Genomic DNA, 27,773 nt, shown 5'->3' with positions numbered 1-27,773 from the left:
ATAAATGAATCTACATACAAAAGACTGGCACTGACTTACCTTGACTACTTCAGGAGCCAAATATAAATGAGTCTCCTTTAGGCGAGAAATTGAACTATGGCTCAGGCCCCCCACCACCGCCATCAAAGTGTTGAAGTTCTGCAGGTGAAGGAGTTTCTGATGACCAGAGAAAGACATGTTGAAGATCACTGTTTATTGTCTAAAGAGGTGGCCTAGCGCCTTGCTTTTGGTCCTTGGTGTGCTAGTTTGGAGTGTGGCAATTTATTCAATTATTGTTTCGTTTTTTTAATTAAAATTCAAAAACACTGAAAAACTTTATTTAATTTTTTTATGGACTGTGGAGGGGATGTTAATCTAAGAGCTTACCAACAAATTAAGCTGACTCCTTTCTGAAACCACAGTACATGAATACTAGAGCTCATTATCACTGCACCAGTCTCCAATGACAATAGCTGAAGAAGAAAGCTTTGCTACCACTATGATTATCAGAGTAATTGTAAAAACTTACTTTATTTTAATAATCTAATAATGCTGAGATGAGAGACAAATGGCTATGTGAATAAAACCAAATCCAAACCAAGCCATCATAAGCTTTTGATGAGTCCCAGTCTGCTGCATGGAGCCCAGTCAATATTTACTTTTCAATTCAGCATTACATAACATAACAATATGTTACAATATGCATGCTTACAAAATGAGAACATTTGCACTTGAAGCTGACCAAGCCATCTTAAAAACCAGCACACAATATTCTGTGCAGCATGTCATTATGGCAGTGTGTTAAGTAGATTCATCCTTGACCCTTTCTGTAGACAGCCTTTACTTTGGTAGGAGAAAGGACAGGGCAGATTATTAGGGCATGCATCCATCCTTCAATACAAATGGAAGAGTAATGGAGAAGCTCTTTGCCTAGAACACAGACAGAAAGAACCATATCCTGCACTGTAATAGTAAACTGTAAATAGTAATGTCAAATTATTTTACTGTGTATTTTACAGTTGTGTACTGTTTTTCTAGAATATCATTACATTTACATAAGTAGACTGTGATCTGACACGTCAAATGTAAAATAACATAACATCACTGTAAATGTAATAAAACACAATTTACTTGTTTTTTAAATATATTTTTTTGTACATATGCATATTTAGATTGTAAAAATATCCAGAAATCCAGAAATGTCTCCCATCATGCCTTGGGACATGAGCTGCTGTTTAGATGTTCTTGTTTTATTGTTTATGGTTACGTTACTTTTAACTGTTATCTTGAATGTTGTGTTTACGCAGTGGTGCAGCGTCACTGACAGTTGTTGTTTGGTAGAGAGAGTGCTGTACCATGAGTGACTTCTGTGGTGCTGTTGTTGAACCTTGAGGCACATTGTAGCACCGCAAGTGTTTTAATAAAGCGCTCCCCCCACCAGCTTGGGGTTAAATAACAAGCTCAATCTCTCTCTGTGAGCTTCTTTGTTAAGATTTCTCTGCATGCCACAATGTAAAACATTGCACGGACACGCTGTGCTAATTATATATTTTGAAAAAGAAATGTAGAGGTAGGAGTTGCAATAAATATAAATAATATGTCGCTAAGCATCGGCCAATGAATGTGAACTAACAACAAGGTCGCGGGTATGGCTGCGACCGTAGGAAAAAACCCTAATATGAAGGTATTTTACTGCATTTTACAGTAATGTTCTGTTCTTCTAGAATATCATTAAAGTACGTAAATAGACTTTGACTTCACATTTTGAATGTAAATTAACGTTACATCACTGTAATGTAATACAACATAATTGTCATGATTATTAAATGTAGCTGTCTGTACATATGCATATTTAGATTGTTAAAATACATTCACAAATGTATCATGAACTCACAAATATCTGTCTGTTATTTGAAAGCTTGAACTGTTGAATTCAAATGTAATGCTATATATAACATGATCCCTATAAGCTTGTGTTACAGCACATAAGTATTATTATCATTGCTAGTTAGGCCGTTCGTGGCTCAAGAGTTGGCAGTTCGCCTTGTGATCAGAAGGTTGCCAGTTCGCTCCCCGGCTCGGACACTGTCCGCCGTTGTGTCCGTGGTCAGGACTCTTCACCTACCGCCTACTAGTGATGGCCAAAGGGGCCGATGGTGCGATATGGCAGCCTCGCCTCTGTCAGTCTGTCCCTGGGCATGCAATCAATTATTATTTAAACCAACTGTATATTTCTGTATATTTATGTGTTATGATTCATATTTCCACATTCAGTGACCTTGTTTATAGGTAATTTCATTGTTTGATCACGTTAAAATGTTCCTAATTTAATGTCTAAAAGCACTTGGAAAAAGCAGAATCCCATGTCAAATTAGCGCAACAAACTCTATTTTCATTACTGAAAATGACCGTATTTTTATGCGGGAGTTATTTTCTGTAATTATACGGTCGTATTTTGGTGCCCCAGCTGCCGGAATATTACCGTTTTTTCAAGATGCTTTTTCTAACAGTGTGCACTATATGGAACATAAATATTGATGATGGGGAGCTTTTATGACTGAACAACAGCTCAAGTGCATTTGTTTTTTGCGGTGTTTTTTGTATGTTTGTTATTGTTTGTTTTAGAGAAATATTAGAGAATATTAAAAATATTAAAGAAGCCATTTTTTTGCATAGTGTGGAACCATGAAGAATCTGGCTTAAAGGCAGCTAAACATACTCATCCACAGAAGGGCCATTAAATCTGAATGGTGACTGCCTGTGCAATCCATATTCTAACTGTTATTGTCTGTCTTCTCATAAGACTTTCACTTTTAACTACAAGAGATCAAAGCTGTACCAGACATATTTTAATAGATACGTCCTGGATGAAACAAACTCAATAATAATAATAATAATAATAATAATAATAATAAGAAGAAGAAGAAGAAGAAGAAGAAGAAGAAGAAGAAGACTAAGAATAAGAACGTATATTTGCATTCTCTTTTTACAAATCCTGTGTGTGACTGGGTGAATAAGACTTGTAGCAAAAAGCCCTTTAAGTGCTCAGCTTGAGAAGAAAAGTGCTACATAAACACCTGTCCATTTACCAAACACTAGTATTATTTCTTATATCATTTATTTGAAACATGTTACTCTCTCATGAAAAACCAGTTTCTTTTGAATTTGATGGCAGCAACATATAAAAAATGTCAGGTATGTGTGAGAGAAACAGCAGCATGATATTCAGCCTACATCCTCCAGATGGCATACTTCAGTTATGTGGTTGACGAAGAATTATCATTGTTTTTAAAAAAAAAGGGGACATTCTATAACACCACTGTGCCTTTTAGCGTTAAACGGGTTACTTGTTTATGCAGGGCCCATCTCTCCCCCTAGATACAAACTATCTATCTATCTTTCTATATACTATACTATCCATAGGGAACTCACTGAATGGTTTAAAAACGATGAAAATATGTGAAATGTTAGCCTCTTAAGGTTCAGTCAGTCCAATCCAATCATCATTCAGTGACAGAGTTAGAGTTTAGTTCACATCTACTGCCTTAGCTATAATTTAATGTATCTGGCATAAATTAATTCAGTTCAGTTTAATTCAATTCACACAATAAAAAGCAGTTGCCTCAAGGTGCTTTACATTGTTAAGGTACAATATCAGAGAGAAAACCTTGACAAATCAAAGGACAGTGGAAAGAAAAAAACTCCTTTTTTAACAGGAAGAAACCTCCAGCTGAACAAGGCTCAGGAAGTAGCAGACTGCTGCATAAATACAAAAATATTATATTAGAACAACTATGAGGCCAAAATGCATATTAAAAAAGACATAAATTGAAAGTAACTTCTGGCTTCTGAAACTGTGGCTTTAAATGTAGCCTAACCCTGTATTACTATGTTAGACTTTAAGGTGGCAGTTTAGGGGAAAAACTATCATAACATCTCTGAGCCTCTGCACTGCAAATGAGCAAAGCCAAGATGCTGTTTTGCCACTTTAGCTGAGTGGGTTTTTTCTAATCTGTAAGATTTTACTGTTGCATTTTTCTCGATAATTTGTTTGACTAGTCAAAAGAAAAATCTTGAGTTTAAGATTTGGAATTTATGTGGAATGTGGAATTTAAACTTAATTATATAGTATGGTTTTGTAACAGTGCTGAGTCACCCTGTTATTTCTATATGTTTTGGAGAGAAATACTTTGTGAAAGCTGGAAGAGCTGTGCGTAGAGCCTGCCCTCCTTGGCTTACCTGTGCCACATGGATGTATTTTGTGATGACCTCTGCACGGGTCTGAGGTGTGAGTTTGCTGAGAACCATCAGCTGCACCCATTGTGAAACGCCGTTGAACAAAGCAATGGAGCGCTCCAGAGTCAGGTTGTCCACCAAACAGCCATGGATCACATAGCTCTGGTAATCAGTGAACTAGGAATGACAGAGTAACATAAATCAGGTATCTGCCTTACAGAATCAGAAAAGATCCTACGCAAAGACTGAAAAAAAAAATCCTTTACATACTGTTTTTGTACCAGTGTTGAAACTGCCTATTTCTCTACCACCCTACATTTTGATCTGGGTCCTATTCTAGGAAATCTATTAAACACCTAACCATATGTCAGCTAGTGTAAGCCTTTTCTCCCACATATTGATATGTAGAATTCAGTTAAGCTGTTTGATGATAAGACGCCAATGGCCCATCACAGCAGAATGGAATCCCAGCAAATGTTCAGCTTTCCAGAAGCTCTCCATCTAGCACAGGTGTGTCGAACTCCAGGCCTCGAGGGCCAATGTCTAGGCCAGGTTTTAGATCTCACCCTGGGTCAACACACCTGAATCAATTGATTAGTTCATTACCAGGCCTCTGGAGAACTTCAAGACATGTCAAGGAGGTAATTTAGCAATTTAAATCAGCTGTGTTGGATCAAGGACACATCTAAAACCTGCAGGACGCCGGCCCTCAAGGCCTGGAGTTCGACACCTGTGATAGCATGAGTTAGCATTAGCTTTGAGCCAAAAAACTGCACAGCAGATCAGGGCTGGTTTTGGGAGCCCATGTATGTCCTGAAAGGATAAGGTTATATTTCATTTTTCATAAATTCCATTTCTCAAAAACACTGAGATCAAAGGCCCCATGGAACTGTTTGAAGAAGGGATTTAATTCTGTAGCCAGTGTGGCCATTCTGTGTTCTGAAGTCAGGGATGGGTAGAACTTTCCCAAGACACAATCATGCAGAATTTCTTCTTGCTCATGGAGTCTTTTGTCTTGCGTGGACCAAAGTATATTGGCTGTCTGTGAATTCTGTGCAATCTAAAGTAGTTTTAATCCAGGTATGTGGCCAGCTGTTTATTTCTAACAGAGGACACAGATGTGTTACACCCTACAGTTGTGATACAGCAAATGTCATGTTTTTCACCGAAACATGGCTGAACAACAGCTGCCCGGACAATGCTATCGAGTTAGCAGGACGCCACACACACCGAGCCGACAGGCTAGCAGATGACTCCGGCAAGACCAGAGGTGGAGGTTTGTGCATTTATATTAACAATGCTTGGTGCATGAACTCCACTACTGAGTGTCACTGCTCACCTAATGCAGAGTTTTTAATGGTCAAATGCAGACCTTATTATCTCCCCAGAGAATTCACTTCGATCATACTCACTGCCGTGTATATACCCCCCGACGCTAATGCTAGGTTGGCCATGAAAGAACTTTCTGCAGCCATTAACAAACACCAGAATAAACACCCCGAGGCTGCTTTTATTGTTGCTGGCGACTTCAACCACACCAACTTAAAGACAGTCCTCCCCAGATTCCACCAACATGTCTCCTGCCACACCAGAGGAGACAAGACTTTAGACCATGTGTATTCCAACCTGGCTGGAGCCTACAAAGCCACCCCCCTCCCCCACATTGGACAATCGGACCATCTCTCCCTGTTCCTCACACCTAGGTATTCACCACTCATCCAACGTGTGAAACCTGCTGTGAGGACAATTAAAGTGTGACCAGAGGGGACAGACGCGCTCCAGGACAGATTTAAAAACACAGACTGGAATATGTTCACCCACACAGACCTGGACCAGTACGCCTCATCTGTACTGGATTACATCTCCGAAACCACAGACAGTGTCACCACCCAGAAACGGATCACCATGTACCCCAACCAGAAGCCTTGGATGAACCGGGATGTTCGTCTCCTCCTGAAGGCCCGCAACACTGCCTTTAGGTCAGGAGATGCACACGCCTACAGCACAGCCAGGGCTAATCTAAAGAAGGGCATCAAAAAAGCCAAACACCATTACAAAAAGAAGGTAGAAGAACACTTCTCCAACTCCAACCCCCGACGCATGTGGCAAGGACTCCAGACCATCACAGACTACAGGACCACCAAACCCTCTCCCGCATCCTCTGATGTCTCCTTCCTCAATGAGCTCAACAACTTTTATGCTCGTTTTGAGCGAGGGAACCCCACAACCACAACCAAAGCAGACATGACGCCAGACCACCAACCTCTGACTATCTCCCCCACCGATGTAGGAGCGGTGCTGAGCAGGATCAATGTCCACAAGGCTGCAGGCCCTGATGGCATCCCCGGGCGTGTTCTCAGAGCGTGTTCTGGGGAGCTTGCAGGAGTGCTGACAGACATATTCAATCTGTCCTTGGCCCACGCTGTGGTACCGGCCTGCTTCAAATCCACCTCCATCGTCCCGATACCCAAAAACTCCAACCCATCTTGCCTCAATGATTACCGCCCAGTAGCACTCACCCCCATCATCACTAAGTGCTTAGAGCACTGGTCCTAGCACACTTCAAATCCTGTCTCCCCCCCACCCTGGACCCCCACCAATTCGCATACCGCCAGAACAGGAGCACAGAGGATGCAGTCTCCATCGCACTGCACTCTGTCCTCTCACACCTGGACAACAACAACACCTACGCCAGAATGCTGTTTATAGACTTCAGTTCAGCGTTCAATACAATCCACCCCTCACAACTCATCAGGAAACTGACAGACCTGGGCATCAGTTCCCTCATCTGCAAATGGTTACTGGACTTCCTGACCAACCGCCCCCAACATGTCCGGCTGGATAACCACTGCTCATCTACCATCACAATGAACACCGGTGTACCACAAGGCTGCGTGATGAGCCCTTTCCTCTACTCCCTCTTCACCCACGACTGCAGACCTGCTGATGGTTCCAACACCATCATTAAGTTTGCAGATGACACCACGGTGATTGGCCTCATCAGTGACAACGATGAGGCCGCCTACAGGGAGGAGGTGGATCGTCTGGCTGAGTGGTGCGACACAAACAACCTGCTGCTTAACACCGAGAAGACCAAGGAGCTCATCGTGGACTACAGGAGGAATGCTGACCCACATCCACCCATCCACATTAAGGGGACGGCTGTGGAGCGTGTGAGCAGCTTCAAGTTCCTGGGAGTCCACATCTCCGAGGATCTCACCTGGACGACCAACTGCTCCAAGCTGGTCAAGAAGGCTCACCAGCGCCTCTTCTTCTTGAGGACTCTGAGGAAGAACCACCTGTCCTCAGACATCCTGGTGAACTTCTATCGCTGCACCATCGAGAGCATCCTGACCAACTGTATAACAGTCTGGTATGGGAACTGCTCTGCCTCGGACCGGAAGGCGTTGCAGAGGGTCGTGAAAACTGCCCAGCGCATCGCCGGAGCACCACTTCCTGCCATAAAAGACATCTACAGGAAGCGGTGTCTGAAAAGGGCTGGGAAAATCATCAAAGACCCCAGTCACCCATCACATGGACTCTTCACCCTCCTGCCCTCTGGGAGGCGCCACAGGAGCCTCCGGACTAAGACCACCAGGTACCGGAACAGCTTCTTCCCCACAGCTGTCAGACTCCTGAACTCTGCCTCCTGACATCTGACCCACGTTAACATATGGACTGAACATACACACACCCACAATGGACAACTGTACCCTCAAACACACAATAATAACATGGACTGAACCACCACTCACAACCACTAGCACTTTATATAGCCTCTGTAGAAACTATCTACACCCTCACTTATCTTAACTGCACTACTGTATAGCTCTGTGTAAATAATCATTCTGTACATTCGATAATCTTTAATCCTACAACTGTTTACAACTTGCATAGTTCCCATTTCTGTATAGCTGTATATCTCAGATTCTGTAAAGTTATTTATTTCATATTCTGTATAGTTTTTCATATTTATATCCTGTTCATAGCCTGTACATAGCTTGTACTCACTACAGCCTGTACATACTTATAGTTATAGAATATTCACAACATACTTCATACCGTGTACATTATAACATACCATAATAGACCCATTTCTGTAATATACTCACATATCTATATTATTGCTAATATATATTGTAATATATCTATATCACTAAAGCACTTCTGGATGGATGCAAACTGCATTTCGTTGCCCTGTACCTGTGCATGTGCAATGACAATAAAGTTGAATTCTATTCTATTCTATTCTATTCCTTTATTGAGGTCTCTGGAGATTTATGCTACAGCCGGAAATTAGTCAGCTGCTGGGGTTGATGCCTTCCGGTCAGTGGTTACAAATCCCTTATGCTGAATACATAACCTGGGCCATGTACTATGAAGCAAGTTCAGCAGACCCAGGGCGTGTTTTTGTTACCTGGATTCATTTACCCCTAGTTTGTCGATCCGGATAAGTGGTCACATGAATCTAGTTATCAACTTACTAAGCTGCGTTTTCCCTGCGAGGTCACATGAAAGAGTTGGTCATTACCGATCTAAAAGGGGGGTTTTACGGATCATATGACTCTTCTTCCATCTCAAATGATCCATATGAGGGCCACATACTCTGGAGCCATTATGAAATGGTAATTATCAGTAAAATGTGACACTCTGGTATGTGTGTTCTTGTAGCTATATTTCTAGCAGTGTAAAAGTGAATTAGCAGGAGAATGAAACTGAAATATTTTATACATTTACCAAATTAACTGCATACGGCTGCACATGTAAAAGTTATTCCCCAGTTATTCCTCAAGTTCAAGCTCAATTCCTCAAAAACAGTGAAAATGTGGTATTTAAAGGTGATTTAAAACTGAAACTCCTTACCTGCTCCTGACCAGAGTATGAAACAAGCTTTTGGGCTGTCCAGGTAACTTTTAGGGTTTTCGGTTCTTACTACCAAACGTTACTACTGCTAATGTATAAACGGATGAATAAAGGCTAGTTTTTATAGGGCACCTTTCTGGTTAACTTGAGCTCTCAAAATATTTTATACAGCATTTCTCATTAACACACACATTTAGTTTTTTGTCAAGACTTATTTTTGGGATGGAAACAAGAGCCTATCGTACAAAGGGATTGAAGCACCTCCCTTCGAATGGCCTACTCTGCCTCTGGAGCACAGCCACCTCTGTGGATCCAACCTGCTCTGGAGAGATTTTTGCAGGAATGTGCATGTATTAATTCAGTGATTTACAAATAGCAGCAGCAATTGTGCTCAGTGATAAAGCAATTAACTTGAATTAATTGAATTCAATTGAATTCAATTTTATTTATATAGCGCCGGATCACAACAGCAGTCGCCTCAAGGCGCTTTATATTGTACAGTAGATCGTACAATAATAGATACAGAGAAAAACCCAACAATCATATGACCCCCTATGAGCAAGCACTTTGGCGACAGTGGGAAGGAAAAACTCCCTTTTAACAGGATGAAACCTCTGGCAGAACCAGGCTCAGGGAGGGGCGGGGCCATCTGCTGCGACCGGTTGGGGAGAGAGAAAGAAGACAGGATGAAAGACATGCTGTGGAAGAGAGACAGAGGTTAATAACAGATATGATTCAATGCAGAGAGGTCTATGAACACACAGTGAGTGAGAAAGGTGACTGGAAAGGAAAAACTCAATGCATCATGGGAATCCCCCGGCAGCCTACGTCTATTGCAGCATAACTAAGAGAGGATTCAGGGTCACCTGGTCCAGCCCTAACTATATGCTTTAGCAAAAAGGAAAGTTTTAAGCCTAATCTTAAAAGTAGAGATAGTGTCTGTCTCCCGAATCGAAACTGGAAGCTGGTTCCACAGAAGAGGGGCCTGAAAACTGAAGGCTCTGCCTCCCATTCTACTTTTAAATACTCTAGGAACAACAAGTAGGCCTGCAGAGCGAGAGCGAAGTGCTCTAATAGGGTGATATGGTACTACAAGGTCATTAAGATAAGATGGGGCCTGATTATTTAAGACCTTATATGTGAGGAGCAGGATTTTGAATTCAATTCTGGATTTAACAGGAAGCCAATGAAGGGAAGCCAAAACAGGAGAAATATGCTCTCTCTTTCTAGTCCCTGTCAGGACTCTTGCTGCAGCATTTTGGATTAGCTGAAGGCTTTTCAGTGAGTTTTTAGGACATCCTGATAAGAATGAATTACAGTCGTCCAGCCTGGAAGTAATAAATGCATGAACTAGTTTTTCAGCGTCACTCTGAGACAGGATATTTCTAACTTTAGAGATGTTGCACAAATGGAAGAAAGGAGTCTTATGTATTTGTTTAATATGTGCGTTGAAGGAAATGTCCTGGTCAGAAATGACTCCAAGGTTCCTCACAGCGTTACTGGAGGCCAAGGTAATGCCATCCAGAGGAAGAATCTGCTTAGATACCATATTTCTAAGATTTTCAGGGCCGAGTACAATAACCTCAGTTTTATCTGAATTAAGAAGCAGAAAGTTAGCGGCCATCCAGGTCTTTATGTCTTTAAGACATTCCTGCAGTTTAACTCATTGGTGTGTGTTATCTGGCTTCATGGACAGATAGAGCTGGGTGTCATCTGCATAGCAGTGAAAATGTATGCTATGTCTTCTAATGATGCTGCCTAAGGGAAGCATGTATAATGTAAACAGAATTGGTCCTAGCACTGAACCCTGTGGAACTCCATAATTAACCTCAGTGTGTGAAGAGGACTCTCCATTTACATGCACAAATTGGAGTCTATTAGATAGATATGATACAAACCACTGCAGTGCAGTACCTGTAACACTTACAGCATGTTCTACTCACTCTAATAGGATATTATGGTTGTTATGGCCCTGTCCATAATCTGTTTTGGTGGCTGTTGTTGTCTGTGCCTTTAAGTCTTTGCAGATCCCAGAGATGATGAGCTGACGGCTGCTGATTGGTCCCTTGGCCATGTGATCTTCTTCAAATCCCTCACCAGCAGTTGTCCTGGGGCAGCCACTGACAGCAGCAGCAGACCTGACCCTGGCCTCCAAAACCTGAGATTTTTGTGCCTGTGATTTTTGCGGCTTTTCTGAGTTTTGTATATAGTGTGTACATTAGTTTTCATTGTAAATAGCACTGCAACAGAAGGGGTGAGCTGCCTTATTGTTTTTCCTTGCACTGTTTTCTCCTGTTTATTTCAGTTAGGGAGTTAGGTGTAGCGCTTGTCTTTTGTTTGATGTTTGATTTCACATAGGGTTTTAGATAGCACCTCCTCCTGACTTAGTTTGTTTTGTTTGTTATTTTGGCCTTTGTTCACCCCGGAGCTTCATTTTTGCAGTGTAGAAAAATAAATCATGATTCACTAAGAAATTGGTTTCCGTTGGGTTTCCCTCTGTGTATGGTTTTGGGGACCAGGGCAGGGCAGTCTTTTCAAACTCATGTTGCGTTCCTGTACCCCTAGACTGGGGCGTAACAATGGTCGACAGTATCGAACGCTGCACTGAGGTCTAGCAGGACAAGCACAGAGATGAGTCCACTGTCAGAGGCCATAAGAAGATCATTTGTAACCTTCACTAAAGCTGTTTCTGTGCTGTGATGAGCTCTGAAACCTGACTGAAACTCTTCAAATAAGCCATTCCTCTGCAGATGATCTGTTAGCTGAATTAAAATCTTTATTTTTCTTCCACTGCTTTGCGCACTTAATTACAATATTTATGATTTGCTGCAGCATTCACCTCTTGTCATTTTTACAAGTGTCACATTTCACTGGTATAGTTTTTTTTTATAGACTTTTGATTACCATTTGATAATGTCTCTGGCAGCATTTCCTGAATAGACTTGGAGTAGTTTTTATCTGGAATGTGTAACTGTTCCTGTTGGGCACCTGAAATCTTAGACCGCATGAATCCAGCTGAATTACTATATTGTGCTTCTCTGTCTGAGTCAAAATTGAATCGGAATCGAATCGAATAGAAGTCAGTGATGATACCCAGCCCTACTTCTCCCTGCTGCTGGATAGGACTGGGAGTGGACAGTCAGTAGTAATGACTTGTAGCTTGCCTCCAGCAGTGTATGAATGTGAGAGTGAATGAATAGTGGTATTGTAAAGCGCTTTGGGTGCCTTGAAAAGCGCTATATAAATCCAATCCATTATTATTATTATTATTATTATTATTATTATAATGCAACCCTGATCAACGCTGACTCTGCATTCACCAACGAGCTGAATCAGTTCTACGCCCGTTTCGAGGTTAGCCAGGCGGCTAATGCTATCTACCGCCTGACTACCGAGGACAGTGACGTCATCAGCGAGAGACCGGTGACCAGCATCGCGGAGCATGACGTCCGAGCGGCACTGAGGAGAGTGAACACAAGGAAAGCGGCGGGGCCAGACGGCATCACCGGCCGTCTGCTGCGCTGCTGTGCTGACCAGCTAGCAGGTGTGTTCACTTACATCTTCAACGAGTCCCTGGCGAAGTCTGTGGTCCCCACATGCTTCAAAAGATCCACCATCATCCCTGTGCCCAAGAACAGCAAACCCTCATCCCTGAACGATTACCGGCCAGTTGCACTGACCTCGGTAGTAATGAAGGTGTTTGAGAGGCTGCTGAAGAACATCATCTCCCCCTCCATCCCAGACACCACAGATCCGCTGCAGTTCGCCTACAGATCCAACAGATCCACAGAGGATGCCATCACCCACGTCCTACACACCACTCTCAGCCACGTGGACAAGAAACAGGGTAACTATGTGCGAATGCTGTTTGTTGATTACAGTTCAGCGTTTAACACAATAGTGCCCTGCAGACTATTCACAAAGCTGAGGGATCTGGGACTTAACAGCCGTCTGTGTGCATGGGTGTTGGACTTCCTCACTGGCAGAACTCAGGTGGTGAGGGTGGGCAGGTGCTTCTCCAAAAGCATCACCATCAACACAGGAGCACCTCAGGGATGTGTCCTCTCGCCACTGCTCTACTCCCTCTACACTTCAGACTGTGTGGCCACCCATGGCTCCAACACCATTGTGAAGTTTGCTGACGACACAGTGGTGTTGGGTGCCATCTCCAACAACGATGAGGCGGCCTACATGGATGAAGTGAAGAATCTGGCATCGTGGTGCCAGGACAACCACCTCCAGCTGAACGTCAGCAAGACCAAGGAGCTGGTGGTGGACTTCAGAAGGGGTCAGCACAGAGACTATTATCATCAATGGAGCTCCAGTGGAGAGGGTGCAGTCCTTCAAGTATCTTGGTGTCCACATCTCCTCAGACCTGACATGGGCTGCCCACATTCAGGTCCAGACCAAAAAGGCTAGGCAACGCCTGTATCACCTACGACAACTGAGGAAGTTCAGGGTCTCTCCAAAGATCCTCAGGATTTTCTATACAGGCGCTGTGGAGAGCATCCTCACACAGAACATGACATCGTGGTTTGGGAACAGCTGTGTGAAGGACCAAAAAGCTCTCCAGAGAGTGATCCGTACAGCAGAACGCTGCTGCAGGATTGCACTCCCCCCGCTTCAGGACACCTACACCAGGAGATGCCGGACTAGAGCAGCGCAGATACTGAAGGACCCGTCCCATCCAGGCAACAAACTGTTCCAACTTCTGCAATCTGGTAGAAGGTTCCGCATCTTCCGGGCAAGGACAGAGAGACTCAAGAGGAGCTTCTATCCCCAAGCCATCCGTGCCCTAAACACACACACCCGCCCTCTCACATCATCTATAATTGACTGAGACAGGACTCTCTTCCAGACACTAAACCAAGGCACAATGTACATTTCAAATTCCTTTAATTTTAAATATGTTTATATTGTCTATCCTGTAAAATAGTCAGATGTCTATTCATATTAATGTACAGAATTCACCTGCTTGCTGCTACTACTGCACATTCACCCAGTGTATATACTATATGTATATATATATAATGTTCTTCCTCTACACCCCCCCCCCATTTTTGCACATGTCGAGGAGCGTGTCAGGCTACATTTCACTGTGTGTTATACTTGTATAACTATGCATGTGACAAATAAAGAACCTTGAACCCTGGGGATATCTCTCCTTCACAATCGCACTTATTACATAGCACCATAGGTGTGTGTGTGTGTGTGTGTGTGTGCGTGCGTGCGTGCGTGCGTGCGTGTGTGTGTGTGTGTGTGTGTGTGTGTGTGTGTGTGTGTGTGTGTTCCCCTTTATAACCCTCCTTCTACGGTTCTGAAATGTCCCATCCTAGTCCATTTTTACTTTGTATTGCCATTGATAAATAGATGGTGTTCCACAATACCTTCTTGTTCAAGGTTTTGACTATTTCACATGTATTGTTTTCATGTTGATCATTTTTTAATAAAACTGTATTAAGGAGAAGCCTAATATGGCCATCTGTATTTAATAAACCTGTGAGCCTTCTTTTTACTATTTAAGTTTTAGATTTCCTCATGGTGACATGTCCCTATGTGGTGTCATAATTAAACTATTTATTTTCCCTGACCACACTAGTACAGTAGCTGTAGAATAGTTATGAAGGAGAAGTTTGTATATAGAGCACTAAAATGGTGTTAGGATTCATCCTCTGCTGACAATGAATTCCAGAACCATCCCTGAGCCACAAAGCAGCCATCACTCAACAGTTGAATGTACCGATATCCTTCGGATGGATTTGAATTCCAGGAAGGTGAGATGCTCAGCCAGCTCTATGGGTTCCAGGTGGTCAAACAACAGGGAGGCCTTCCCTTTTTTGGTTTGCTTTTTCCGCTGGGTAATCCTTCTCATCCAGTCGTATGATGGACTGCAAGAAGAACAAATGAGAAGCAATTAGCCACTCGAATAAAAGCATAAGAATCAACGGAACAGTTCTTTGACATGTTTAAGCTTTAGATGTGCACTCTTTAAATCTCATGGTTGTGTGACTTAATTTGGATTATTTTATTATTTAGAACTGTAAGTCATACAACACCAGTGTAGCCTTTTGATGGTAAAAATAAAGAGCTGGAAATAACCAAAATATTGTCCCCTTTAAATAAAAAAGTTTTTATTTTATTATTATTTTATTTATTTTATTTTTAAATTTTACCCAGCCCAGATGTTACATTTTGTTAAAATTGAGTGATTATATCAAGAGTTTCTTCAGCTACATCTGTGTGCCTTTGATGTCTTACATGGTTGAGATGTCGATGAATTTGAAATGCTCCTCACAGCCAAGCTGAGCTGCCACGTCTCTGAACTCCTCTGTTATTCTAATCAGACCCAAGTCCAGGTTGAACTCTGCAGGAAATGTTACTATCCAGTACCTAAGTACACATATTTGAAATTATACATCAAATAGATAAACATGGGACGAATGCAGATTATAGTATATCCTTTATTAGTGTGTGACAGACCGGGACATTTATGACATGTAAGCCCCTTTACGATGGGTGGTATGATGCAGGAAGTTTGACTGTCTGACATGTAGGAGAATGTATGAGTACCAACTTACCTCATTAAATAACAAATCTTCAGCCTGGTTCTTTGGCAGTTGTCACCGCTGCAGTTACGGTACGTGGGCTTAAGTTAAGGACATTTTTCAAGATTTAACAAAACCAGCAAATCAACAAAATAAGGAATTTGTTTGAGTACAAAAACACAGAATCGCCATCTAATTTTGGAATGGCATGTGTGAGATAGAGGTTGTTTGTTACACTCTGGACAGGTTGCCTCTAACGCAGAGAGGCAGGCAATAATTCACACCTAAGGAATTTAGAATCACCAGTTAAGCTAACCATGTGATTTTGCAAACCCAAAACTTAGCTGCTTCAAGGCAAGAGTGCTAACCAATGACTGTTTTCTATAGTCATTGGTGCTAACCATCTTGTCACTATGCTGCCCTCAAGCTTTGCCTCTAATGGATCATGCAGGACATCTCATCCAGTTACCATCAGCCTTCTGCCTGACGCCTTCTTGACTTGGATTAGGAATGCAAAAGGCAAACACCTAGTAGCTCAGCGCAGTCGTGTGGTGTGTGAGAGTAAGGACCCAAGATTTCTCACTTACCACTCGCATCACAGCATAGGCTGTGATGCGAGTGAGCTTTATTTACAGGATTGGCAAAATGGCAAAAACAGGAACGGAGGACCTACCAAAACCTAAACTGGGGACAACTAACCTGAAACCATTAGGACGCAGAGTGATGACACAGAGACTGTAGGGCAGAGAGATGCAGAGATACACCGAGTAACACAGACGGAGTAACGACGAGCAAAGGCAAACACACACTATATATACATATATACACAGGCATGAACATGAGGGAACAGATGGCAACACAGCTGCAACTAATTGGGCAAGACAAGACAAGGAAGTAAAGCAGAATACACTAACATGAGACAAGACCATCTAAATGTAAAACAGGAAATCCACAGACGAAACTCAGAGGCACACAGAACAGTGGGAACACAGAACCAAAACTAACAAAGACACATCCAGAAATCAAAGATTATTAATACCAAACAGAAAACACTGTGTTGCCGACCCAGGACATTAGTAATACTAATTTCGGTCATAAGGGTGGTACTTTAAGAGCCATATATTTTATGAGGTGGTACTCTTGTGAAAAGTTTGAGAATCACTGCTTTACTGTAAACATGACATCAAAGCTAACTGCAAGAGACAGAGTGTTGCTAAAGTGGAGTGTGCCAATACTTAGGGAGGTTTAAAGTAGAACTGAAGAAGTTTGCAGGATTGTGCATTTCTGCTCAAACTCTTTCTTAGGGTCCAATCACTTTGATCACAACGTTTTTTTCTGTGAAGTGCTCTATGGGCTGTTTTTACCCACTTTGCTGTCAGTTAGCTTTGGGGTAGCACTTAAATAGACTATTGAAAGAAAGATCTTGTGCATGTCCTTGTTAGCACAGTGAGTTTGGTGTTATATTGTTGCCTACCAACAAAACAGGCCATGTTGCAAAGTAACATAACTGTAATTTAACAAACTACTTTGTACAAGGAGAAAAGTACTGCATATATTACTTATTACTCCATTACAGGTCACCTTTCCTGCACATACATAAGAGGTGATGATTCTACAAAGTCATGTTAGAGTATACCTTCCTTCACTCCTAAGGTTTAATGTAACATGGCATATTTAAGTCAATAAGAAAGATTTTTAACAATTAGAAAACATTCCAGACATCGATTTCTGTAGCTCAGCAGGTAGAACAGGTCATTTACTAATCAGAAGGTTGGTGGTTTTGTCCTTGGCTGCTCCAATCTGGATGTCAAATATCCATTGGCAATCTTCGCTCTAAAAAAAATAAACATAGACCCTCTATGCAAGCTAATCTGGAGGTTAATAGCTAACAATTACAGAGAATTATGACCTAAAGTTTGGAATGAATCTAAATGAAGAGCCAGGCTATGCTCACAGCACAGGGCCTACTGCAACTCAGAACAGAGTATTCAGGAAATATTCCTGCATTATTATTTTATTTATTTAATCTCTGTTTTAGACAATGAAAAAAAGTTCAATCTTTTTCTACAGTAAGCGGACACATCCCAAAAGTGCTTTCGCTGATAAAATCTCCCCAGGCTCATCTGGGAGGCTGTCAGGAGGTCCTGAAAGGAGGAGGAAGTGGAGGAGATCAGCAGGAAAACAGATAGAGAGAGAAGAGAGGAAGGAGACAACAACAATGGTGTGTGTGTGTGTGTGTGTGTGTGTGTGTGTGTGTGTGTGTGTGTGTGTGTGTGTGTGTGTGTGTGTGTGTGTGTGTGTGTGTGTGTGTGTGTGTGTGAAAAATTAAAAATAGGCTGGCATTACATCTCCATTACACACAAGGTCTGTTAGAAGTTTTAGTGAAGTTATATTGTGATGGCTACTTGTTGGGGGGTTTCTCCATGTGTCTGATTACTGAAGTAAGAAAATAAAGTCTGATCTATAACAACATAGTTCAGTTCATTTTTATTTCAAACATTTCAAACATGTGCCTTCACAATCATTACAAAATATCATTCCATTATTTGTTTGAAAAGGAGTAGGCTGAAGTATTTACTTATTTGTCCCTACCCCCTCAAGTTAAATACATAGTTAAAAAAGAAAAGGCTATGGCCGAGTCAAAGTCCAGACCTCAGCCTCAAAATGCTGTGGCACGACCTTAAGAAAGGGGTGCATAAATGAATGTCAGTGCACTGAAGCAACTTTCTAAAGACGAGTGCTCCAAAAGTCCTCCACAACTATGTAAGAGACTGAAAAGTCATAATGCCTTCAGGCATTGCAGCTAAACATGCTTCTGTAAGCTGCTTAATCATTTTTCATATCATTTGTATTTTGCCTTAGTTTGTGTTAAGTACATAAAAACACTTTTCGGGATGTATTTAAATTAATTTAGATCCTGGCAAGTTCCAGATGATTTTTTATTTCAGTATGTCCTGATACATAAGGGGCGATCGTGGCTCAAGAGTTGGGCATTCGCCTTGTAATTGGAAGGTTGCCGGATCGAGCCCCAGCTTGGACAGTCTCAGTCGTTGTGTCCTTGGGCAAGACACTCCACCAGGCGCCAGAGGCTGGCGCTACAATGTAGCGCCAGCCTCTGGCAGCTACAATGTAGCATCCACCCATTCACCAGTGTGTGAATGGGTGGATGACTGGATGTGTAAAGCGCTATATAAATACAGGCCATTTACGTACACCCTTAGAATTGCAGTGGATGTGCTGTCTTTTCACCATGACTGTATATACTTTGGTAACAGGGTAGTTATACAAAATTGAATGAAGTTGGCGTTTGAATTTACAGCAGGTAAATAGCTGCATTACAACCATTTGTCTCTAATAGTACAACAAACCACCTACTGAGCAACTCCAAGGTCACTGATCCAAGCTAAGATCAATACCACTTATTTTACATCAATGTTCACGGCACACCAAGAGAGCAGCTGAGAGAGATGCATCAAATATCATTTAAGAGACTGTCTGGAATACCATTATCCAAATAAAAGCTTAGGTGAGATTTCCTGTAAGGTGAATGAGCCCTCCAAGCTTCAGCCAGCACTTCAATATATTGTTGGACCATTTCACTAATGTGTATGAGCAACGAGTCATGATTTCTACAAGATAGGATATATCATCAGAAGTTTTCGCGCCAGTTCAGAGGATGTAACATACCAACGGTGCATCAGCAGCACAATGCGTGGGAGGGGGTTAGCCTGCAGGTCACCACTGTCATCTGTGAAGAGCAAATCCCAAATTTCAGTCTGAATTCTTACTGCTTTCTCACTTACCTAGCTCAAAATAAAATGTTGGTGATACACTGTTTTTCTGAATACAGAATTAATGCAATTATGAAGAATTGAACAGACACCAAAAATTAGGGGTGTCCCAACACTTTTGCACAATGGTATAAATTTAGGGACTGCCTAAGTTATTCTCTGCAAATTACCACAAACTAATTGCAATGCAGTGAATAAGGGACCTTTAGGACCCCTGATGGTCTGTGTCACTCACCAAATCCATGAATGCATTCATTTAAAAGAGCATCAAGAGACGCTGCCTTCCCCAGTGTGGATGATCCCATGACGCCAAGCTGGAAGGAGGACAGAGAGTATGTCATTAGAGGGAGAGCACATCTGGTAGGACAGGAAAGAACACGCTTTAAAGAGCAATTTCTGATCAAGTGAAGAGGATGTATTGCCAGTGCTAATGCTAATCTGTACATGGCAAAGAAGGCAGGGAGTCTAATCACACTTTGCTTGCACAATAAGATCGCCTTCACTATTTGCTCACTATCCACAGAGCAGAGGCGATTCGTTTTTCCATGAAAGAGCAACAGTGGGTTTCACCAATGACCATGCCGTCCCATACGCCCGAGTCCATACAACATGATCACTCAAAGAGGAATGATTATCTCATGACAATCTATTATATCAAGCCTAGTATGAGTATTGTTTTTAACAACAATCTATGCATTTGGGAACTGAGGAAATCAACTGATGCAAATCATTTGACTGGGTTACAGGTATGGACTGCATTTAGAAAAGTTCTAGATGTAGAACCACAAAACCACTGTTAGAGTGAAATGTGGTTTTGCATGTCTTGCTGATGAAATAAGCAAGAACTGCATTGAAAAAAAATGCCTTTGGTTTCCAACAAATATTGATCAAATCATTGATCAAAGGATACAACAGTTTTCTGGAGGGGGGAAGGGGGTTAACTCTTGTTTTATGGTTTACTGCTACTGTGTCCATTTGCATAAGACAGGCTACAAAGAGGGGTTTTTAACCTACACGAATCCTCCAAATTTCAAACAGTACATAGCTCAACTGTGCAGACGTGGAATGCTGACTGAGTGACAAATGGCCCAAACAGTCTAGTGTGCTTTTTTGTTACATATACACACTCTGATTTATAGCTCTTTATGGGTTCCACAAACTTTGGAAAAACCTGCATTCCCACATTCAGAGATTTTTGGTTGTGTTGGAGAGTGTGAGAATACCTTACTAGTTGATGCACATTCACATATTCACCTATAAAACTGAACTATAGGTAGTGACCAAAAATTTGAAGTGAGCAGTGGTAAATGAGCTTTCAAAGGTGTCTAATCTTAGCACAAGAAGCAGGGTAATGGCAGGCACTGAAAGTAGAGTAATCCCTCTCACTGAAAGTAGCCAGCTGATGTGTCTTCAGTATCTGAGAATGCCTGCTGGACATACCCTAAGCAACTCATAGGTGAGGTATTTTAGCATGCTAATGGTCAGAGCAGACCCCAGGCCAGACCTGGTTTATGTCATGAGCTCGATTCTTAGAAGGTTTGTGAAAATGACTGCTGGCTCTTTAGCTACTAAAGGCTCCAGTGTGTTCGTGTTTGTCTGGTGTTTGCTGCTGGATAAGAAGACATTTAAAATATGACATGCTGCAGTCAGGATTGAGAATTACACAAGCCAGTGCATCTACAGTTAGCACAATTAGCTGAAAAAAGCCAAAAGTGATCATTCTCTGAGGGTATAACTTAATAGTGTCACTGTAGTTTTACATGCATTTCAGAATTCACACCAAAATAGAGAGTGTGTGTCATCAATAGCATCAGGACTCTCATATACGTATCTCAAATGGCACATTTGAATGAATTCCTTTTCATTGCATAATAGCAGACTACAGCAGACACTATTTATGTGGCTTACTAAAGGTCTTTTTATTTATCACGGTAAAATGTCTTCATATAAGTAAAACAATTAAAAAGTTCTAATTTAAATTTTTCTGAATCAGTAGCTTCCTTTCTGATTCAGAAAATGTATAAATAGTTAAGGGTATTGGTAGTTTTACATCTATCAGTTATATTAGTTATTGGCAAGTTATCCAACTGTGTACACTCAGACACAGGCAAACACAGACACACAGAATGCTGATGTTGACGCAAGTCTCTGTATAAATTAGATGTTTGCAAGGGATGTCTTTTTTTGCTTCACCAAGGTGATGACATTAACAAGGTCAGAACCACCAGAGGCCCCATCTCCCATGATGCACTGCTGATCCTTATTCAGCTGTCTAAATGACGTAGTTGGCTGCCTACGATACTGATTTTCCAAGTAGCTCGGCACCTCAACAAACCAAATCAAGTGTGACATCACTCATTAAATGTCAGAGCTTTAGTCTTGGTGTGGAAAATTCTGCCAGACGCTTTTCTTTCCAAGCTCCTTAGACTATGTGCAATATGCAAAACATAATACATGCAATGGTGTACACACATACTTGTCAGGGGCTGGGTCTGTGATCCAGCACTTTCAGTTGTTTTGATCTCTTTCGTTATATGTTGAAGATAATGTGGAATGTTGGATTATTATTAATTGGCAGTGAATTTTAGTTTCACTCAGGCCTTCTGTGCTAGTTGTTATGTATTTCTTGTCCACGTGTTTCATGTTGTCAAGCCTGTGTTGTCATGTCTACGTCTCTCCAAGTTTCCTGTTTTATTTTGAAAGTCTTGTGTTTCTTAGTTCAATGTGTTTAGCTTTACTCTTCCCCTCTGATGTCATTATGTTCATTTGTGTCAGCTGTTTCCCCAGGTGTTTCCACTTCCTCTGATCACCTCCTTTGTGTATTTAGTCTGTGTGTTTCATTCAGACTCTGTCAGGTTGTGTTCGTGCCTTCATATTGCGTCAAGTTTAAGGTAATGCATGTTCATTCTCAGTTTCCTGCATGCACGTTCTGAATTCATGTTTTTGTCACAGTAATCATAGTTTAGTTTTTCCAGTTTAGGTTCTAGTTTAGTTTTCGCCCCGCTTGCCTTTGCTTTGTGTACTCTTATGAGCCACAACAGCCCACTTTTTGTTCAAGTCACATTTCACGCTCCATTTTCAGTCTGCATTTGCGTCTCTCTACACACAGTCAGCTTCCACTGATTGTGACACATGCTCATGTTTTCAGTGACCAGTCTGTGAACTGCTTTATAGAGATACACTTCACATCATATTACACATTCCTGCCAAATGATTTAAGTCTCTTTGGGAATGAAGTATGTGTTCATGTTCAACCCTGGATATGGATGGTATATTATTTATCTTTCCTGGCTTTGCTGGTGCTTGCAAAGCATTTCTCTCTATGCTGACAGCTTTGATAAATCCTTGTTCACCCAGGTGACATGAACAGGAGACTATTTGTTTCTGAAAGATCCACAAAGGTCACCAATCTGTTGTAGGGCTAACACAGAGCTGCAGACAACCATTCAAGTTCACATTCACACCTGTTTGGAATAATCGGTTGACCAAAGGACACTAATTGCATCTTTGGGCTCTTTATAATGGCTTTCAGCTCCTGATCAATATGGTGGCGTTTCCCACCAATGTGTCTTATTTTTCCGTGATGTAGCATGTTGGTAAGGTTCTGGAGTTCTTAAAGGTCTTAGTTTTTGGTGTCAGATGTATTTGCTAAGCTTTTGACTTTCTAAGCAAATGAGTAACTTTTGGGGCACTTTTTTGTCTCAGGTGGCAGAGCAGGTCACCTACTAAATGGAAGGTTCGTGGTTCGATCCTTGAGTCTGCATGCCCAAGTGTACTTGGTTAGAGGTGATTCTGTACATGTTACAAATATTTCAAATTGAGGGAGAAGTACCATCACACACCAGCCTCATCACAAATGGTTTCAATGGAAGGGTGACCGTCAGGACTGAACCAAGGAGCAAATGTGCTGAAAATCAATGTTAGCAGGATTTATGGAGTGATTAATGAAAAGTTTGCGTTTTTGGTTCAAATGGAGTGCTCACATCCGTAGAAAGGCACCACCAGCCAATTTACCTTTTACCTCTTCTTCACAAACTGGTGACAAAGTACTTTCCTACAGGTCAGGCGAGAGACACAACAGTCGGTGTCTACATCTATAAAACACAAAAGCGCTGTGCTGTTTTGGATCAGTGTTGGGGATTTTTGTACAGCACCATCAGATTTGGAGTCACTGTGCAATACCATCTGAAAAGACTCTGAGTGGCCACAAAACGCACACAATGGAGCGATATCAGTTTGGGAATGGAGAGCCTGGATCTCGTCATTGTTGAAGCAGTTTAGGCTCACCCTCACAGAGACTGGCTCCTCAAGAATGCTTGAATGCATTACTAGAACGCTTGCCTAAGAGTTCAAGCTATATTAGAATTTGTTTGCACATACTTCATTTCACCGATTTCTAATTTTCCTATTAAGAAACAAGCGTCATGATTTTTGGACGGCACTAAACAACCTCAACATATCAACTTACAGTCCAGTAGACGTGAGGTAAATACTGGCTAAAGTGGCATTTTATACTGATAACTTAAGAATACATAATAATAATAATAAAAAAAATAATTAAAAAAATAATTAAAAATAAAAAATTCTAACACGCATCACAAACATGTCTATGGAAGCACCTCTTTTTCATTCCCTGTTGAAGAGATCAAATGTGACAGTCCTCTGGGTAACTATACATTTCGAAGGTGTTGGTACACGTTTGTAGCACATACTGTGTTTGTAGGAAGCTTCCCTTAAGAACAATTTCAGTCTGGACCTGCAAATACAACACCTTGCTCAATGTCCCACAGACTCTAACAAAGTCTCTAGTCTAACACAAGCATTCAGCCTTCAACATTCACACTTCAGGCTAATTTAGTGTCCAAACCACGCATATCTTTGGAAAGTGGGAGGAAACCAGAGCCCCAAGAGGGAAACTCATGCAAACTCAGTCAGCAGTTAAACATAATTTCATAACTTCACCACAACAACAATAGCCTTTCTTTGTCACACATTGGAATAAACATGTTACCCTTTTAATCACAGCTCACTCCCTCAGCATTGGGAGGGGACACAATTGTTGGTCTTGACTTGATCTAAACTGTGCTGCGTTATGGATGTGACTCAGTGATTTAGGGTCAAAATATTCAGTAAATGCAAAAGTCTCCACAATTCAGGCATTGAGTCTTAATGCTTTCTGCTGCTAACAATATAATTCACAAAAAACAAACTGGCCATTCTGAAACTTTCAAAGTGTTCTTGTGGGCAATGTGCTGCTTTCACAATGTATCAGACATTAATGACTTGTGTGTCATGTGTTTTTTTGCTCCCGATTTCACAGCTTGTTACAGTCGGCGGTACCCTTTGATTTGTGCTTTTTCTCCATCCACAGTAGGTCACTGTGTATCTCTCTGGCTTTAGCGCACAATGATGCAGCCAAATGTGTAATCAAGGGACACTGTTCAGAGGCGTAATCTCACAAAAAGCGCCACCTCTGAACACACAGACGGTGCATTGCCTTAAAAACCCTGAATTGCTGAACGCTGAAGCCTAGTTCATACATAGCAAAGCCAGAGCTACTTCATGCATTTAACTGACTTTTCCCCCCCATTCTTTCATGAGTTAAACTACACGCAGTTACATTTTGTTCTTGCTACAACAGAATTTATAGGAAAGGGGGAATAAAATCTCCCAGATCTTACCTTCAAAGAGCTGAATATGAGCAACCATCCAGGCTAAAGATCAGCTTCTGTTACTGAGATAACTGCAGGCTCCTACTGACTGTCAAGCACAGAGACTCCCATGGTAGCACTTACTACGCTATGACCTCCTCCTCTTAGTAAACACAGCAGCCTGGAGGAGCAGCGGTCGGCCATGTGACCTTAAACACACACGCACAGTGATTGCACTGGAAGATTGCAATCACCGGATTTCAGTGCAGTGTTGATCTAACAAGTTAGATGTGCACTGGATTGCAGTGCACTGGAAAATGAATTATTTTGTCATATAATTCATTTTAGCATCTCAACAGACATTTCCAGTCTCCATCTGTTATAAAGCAATTTAATCTATTCTGCACTCTCACAGGTTCAAGCTGTGCAGGCTCATATGCAATTATGGCCTCTTCATCAGAGGTCACTTGCTTTTACTAAATATACCATATTATGTTGACATTTTAATAAAAATGTAAAAAAAGAAAAAAAAATCAGAGTGAAGAGCAGGATGACAGTTTTCCAAAGCAATCTAAAAAAGTGTTTTGGGTTTTTTTTTTTATAGTTTTAATTGATTTGTGTCATCTGGTTTCACCTGCATAGCTGTGTTTGCAAATACTGTGTAATGTGCAATGCTTAAATTATCAGTCCTACTGTGGAGCGCCATGACTAAGGTCACATTCATATAGAAAGTGGTTCCCTTGTGCCGTGTCACCTTATCGGTTGGTTGGTAGTTGACATTCCAGCCTCTGGTTGTCTTTACTTCCAGTCAAATGTCAATCAGCAGTATCCTAAGTATCCCAACTGTGTTATTTTCCCTGTTTTTACTTGAAGTCGTGGTGTCATCGACTTTCTGTAGTCTCTACATCACTGATAATCTCTAAACGTGTGAAGAGGGCTTAACATTGGTGTGTGAGAAACACTCCCCAAATTTGATTGAGTAAGATGAGTATGACTTATCTCCTTTCATTCCAGTGGTTTATTTTGGACGCTGTACAATTATGTAATCAGCAGTACTGAATGCTGCACTGCAGTGTAATAGGACAGGCCATAAGATCATTATTAACTATCATTAGTGCTGTTTCTGTGCTGTGACTCTTTTTTTTTTTTTTTTTTTTGTTTTTGGAAAACAATTTTTAAAAGAAGAAAACTTACATATCCTGCTAGTACAGGGATAGAGCTGAGGATGACTTAGACCTCAGAGGGATAAGTAAAGAATATCACACAGTAGCCTTAAAAGCCTGTGGCTCACAGACTGATGAGTTACTCATTTCCAGGTTTTGCCATTTAAATGCGATGTAAGTTTATAAGCGCAGAGTCTGTTTGACTATAAGTAACAATACAAGGCAGGGACAGTTCACAGAAAGGAGTGAGTTCCCTGCAGCACTCAGAGGTTTCTCATTAAACCTGACACTAACTGTACTGAAAAGCTGCAGCCAGCCCAGTAACCCTATGAATAAATGCAACTGCATTAAATCTTCCAGGGACAGAGTCAGATTACCATCAGTCAAATCTGTGTGGTGGCCGTGACAGCCAATGAAAAAATTATTCTGATGAGGTGATGCATGTGTTTATGGACATACGCAGCTGGAGCACATAGAGGTTTCGAAGTGACTGGTTGCTTTTGTCATATGTTAGTCAGTCATAGTCCCGTGTAAGTTTCAGAAATGACTGTCATATTGTGTGGATATACAACAAGCTGAAGACTATAAAGACCCAGCTATGTTATCAGTATCCATCAGTCCAGCCAGGAAAATGCCATAATATGTAATTAAAGCACAATAGAGTTCACATTTCAACTCTTGATTCCTAATTTTGTAGCTCAAGTCAATTTTTAGTTTAGCTGCAGGTTTCAACACACAAACTTCTTACCTCATCTGAGACTCTGTCAGGGTCTACCAGAACATCTCATGGATCTGCCTTTTAAACATGTCCGTGAACAGATACACCTTTTAGTCTGTTCAAATGAGCATTAATATTAAAATCCACCTGGACTGAAAAGGTTGCTGCTAAAACCAGAGCAGCGCTCCAGCTGTCAGAGCTCCGTTAAAGTATCGTCCAGCCCTTTCTTCAGCTTGCTTCTCTATCTTTGTAAAGCCCTTCGTCTCAGCTGCATACAGTTATAGTGTGTATTCAACCAGCACTGATCTCAGTCTGTTTTTGTTTGTCTAAATGGCCACTAGACTTCCTTCAATTCTTTCCCAACTTAGGTTTCCTGCCTGCGTTGGTTGGTCGGGCTAAATATAGGGACCACACACGGTAAAGAGGGGGTAAAGAGCAGAGCAGGAAATCTATCACAATATGCTTTTGCGCACATTGATGTTTGCCCGTCAGTCGTGATAACTTTGTTCAGTGCATTTCACCAACTGTGTCTGGTGAAATCCGCAGTTGCAAGTTGGATGAGTTATTTTCTTTCTTTCTTTTTTATGTTTCTGAGAGTGACGTTCTACAGCACGGGTGCAGTACGCACATGTGTGATCCTGCATTGTCGCTGTGTGCCTCAGTGAGTGGGTCACCCTATCCCATATTCCACTCTAATGACGTTGTACACATTGTTTTGTCTCTCTGGGCTTCTAAAAATGTCTCCCTAAACAAAAGCAATGACTGCACATCCTGCTGCCTGGCTGGACAAAAAGAACTGAACTCCAACTTTTATTGTCTCAGACACA

General features: G+C 41.5%; 1 protein-coding gene across 5 annotated transcripts in view; it reads right to left on the bottom strand.

Moving 5' to 3' along the window:
• Positions 1-27,311, bottom strand: part of rasgrp3 (RAS guanyl releasing protein 3 (calcium and DAG-regulated)) — a 40,669-nt gene extending 13,358 nt beyond the window's left edge. Inside the window, exons 1-8 of one of the 5 annotated variants that reach the window (XM_086258239.1) lie at positions 26,977-27,311; positions 19,650-19,728; positions 19,269-19,371; positions 15,657-15,719; positions 15,337-15,468; positions 14,819-14,966; positions 4,219-4,392; positions 40-156 (exon numbers count right to left, since the gene is read on the bottom strand). In XM_086258239.1, the coding sequence (XP_086114365.1) occupies positions 40-156; positions 4,219-4,392; positions 14,819-14,966; positions 15,337-15,468; positions 15,657-15,719; positions 19,269-19,371; positions 19,650-19,719 (807 nt within the window). In that variant the 5' untranslated portion in view covers positions 19,720-19,728; positions 26,977-27,311. Of the gene's footprint in view, positions 1-39; positions 157-4,218; positions 4,393-9,323; positions 9,777-14,818; positions 14,967-15,336; positions 15,469-15,656; positions 15,720-19,268; positions 19,372-19,649; positions 19,729-25,095; positions 25,178-26,976 lie in introns of those variants that run through there. The other 4 variants (XM_086258240.1, XM_086258244.1, XM_086258242.1 and 1 more) reach the window with 4 other exon arrangements.
• Positions 27,312-27,773: the final 462 nt, after the last annotated feature.

This window comes from Aulonocara sp. 'chitande type north' Nkhata Bay, linkage group LG13 (genome assembly GCF_057382095.1).
Source record: "Aulonocara sp. 'chitande type north' Nkhata Bay isolate Kocher_YH1m ecotype deep benthic linkage group LG13, A_spYH_male_GT1.1, whole genome shotgun sequence".
Classification (NCBI taxonomy): Eukaryota; Metazoa; Chordata; class Actinopteri; order Cichliformes; family Cichlidae; genus Aulonocara; species Aulonocara sp. 'chitande type north' Nkhata Bay.
This window is presented reverse-complemented; position numbering and strand designations above follow the sequence as displayed.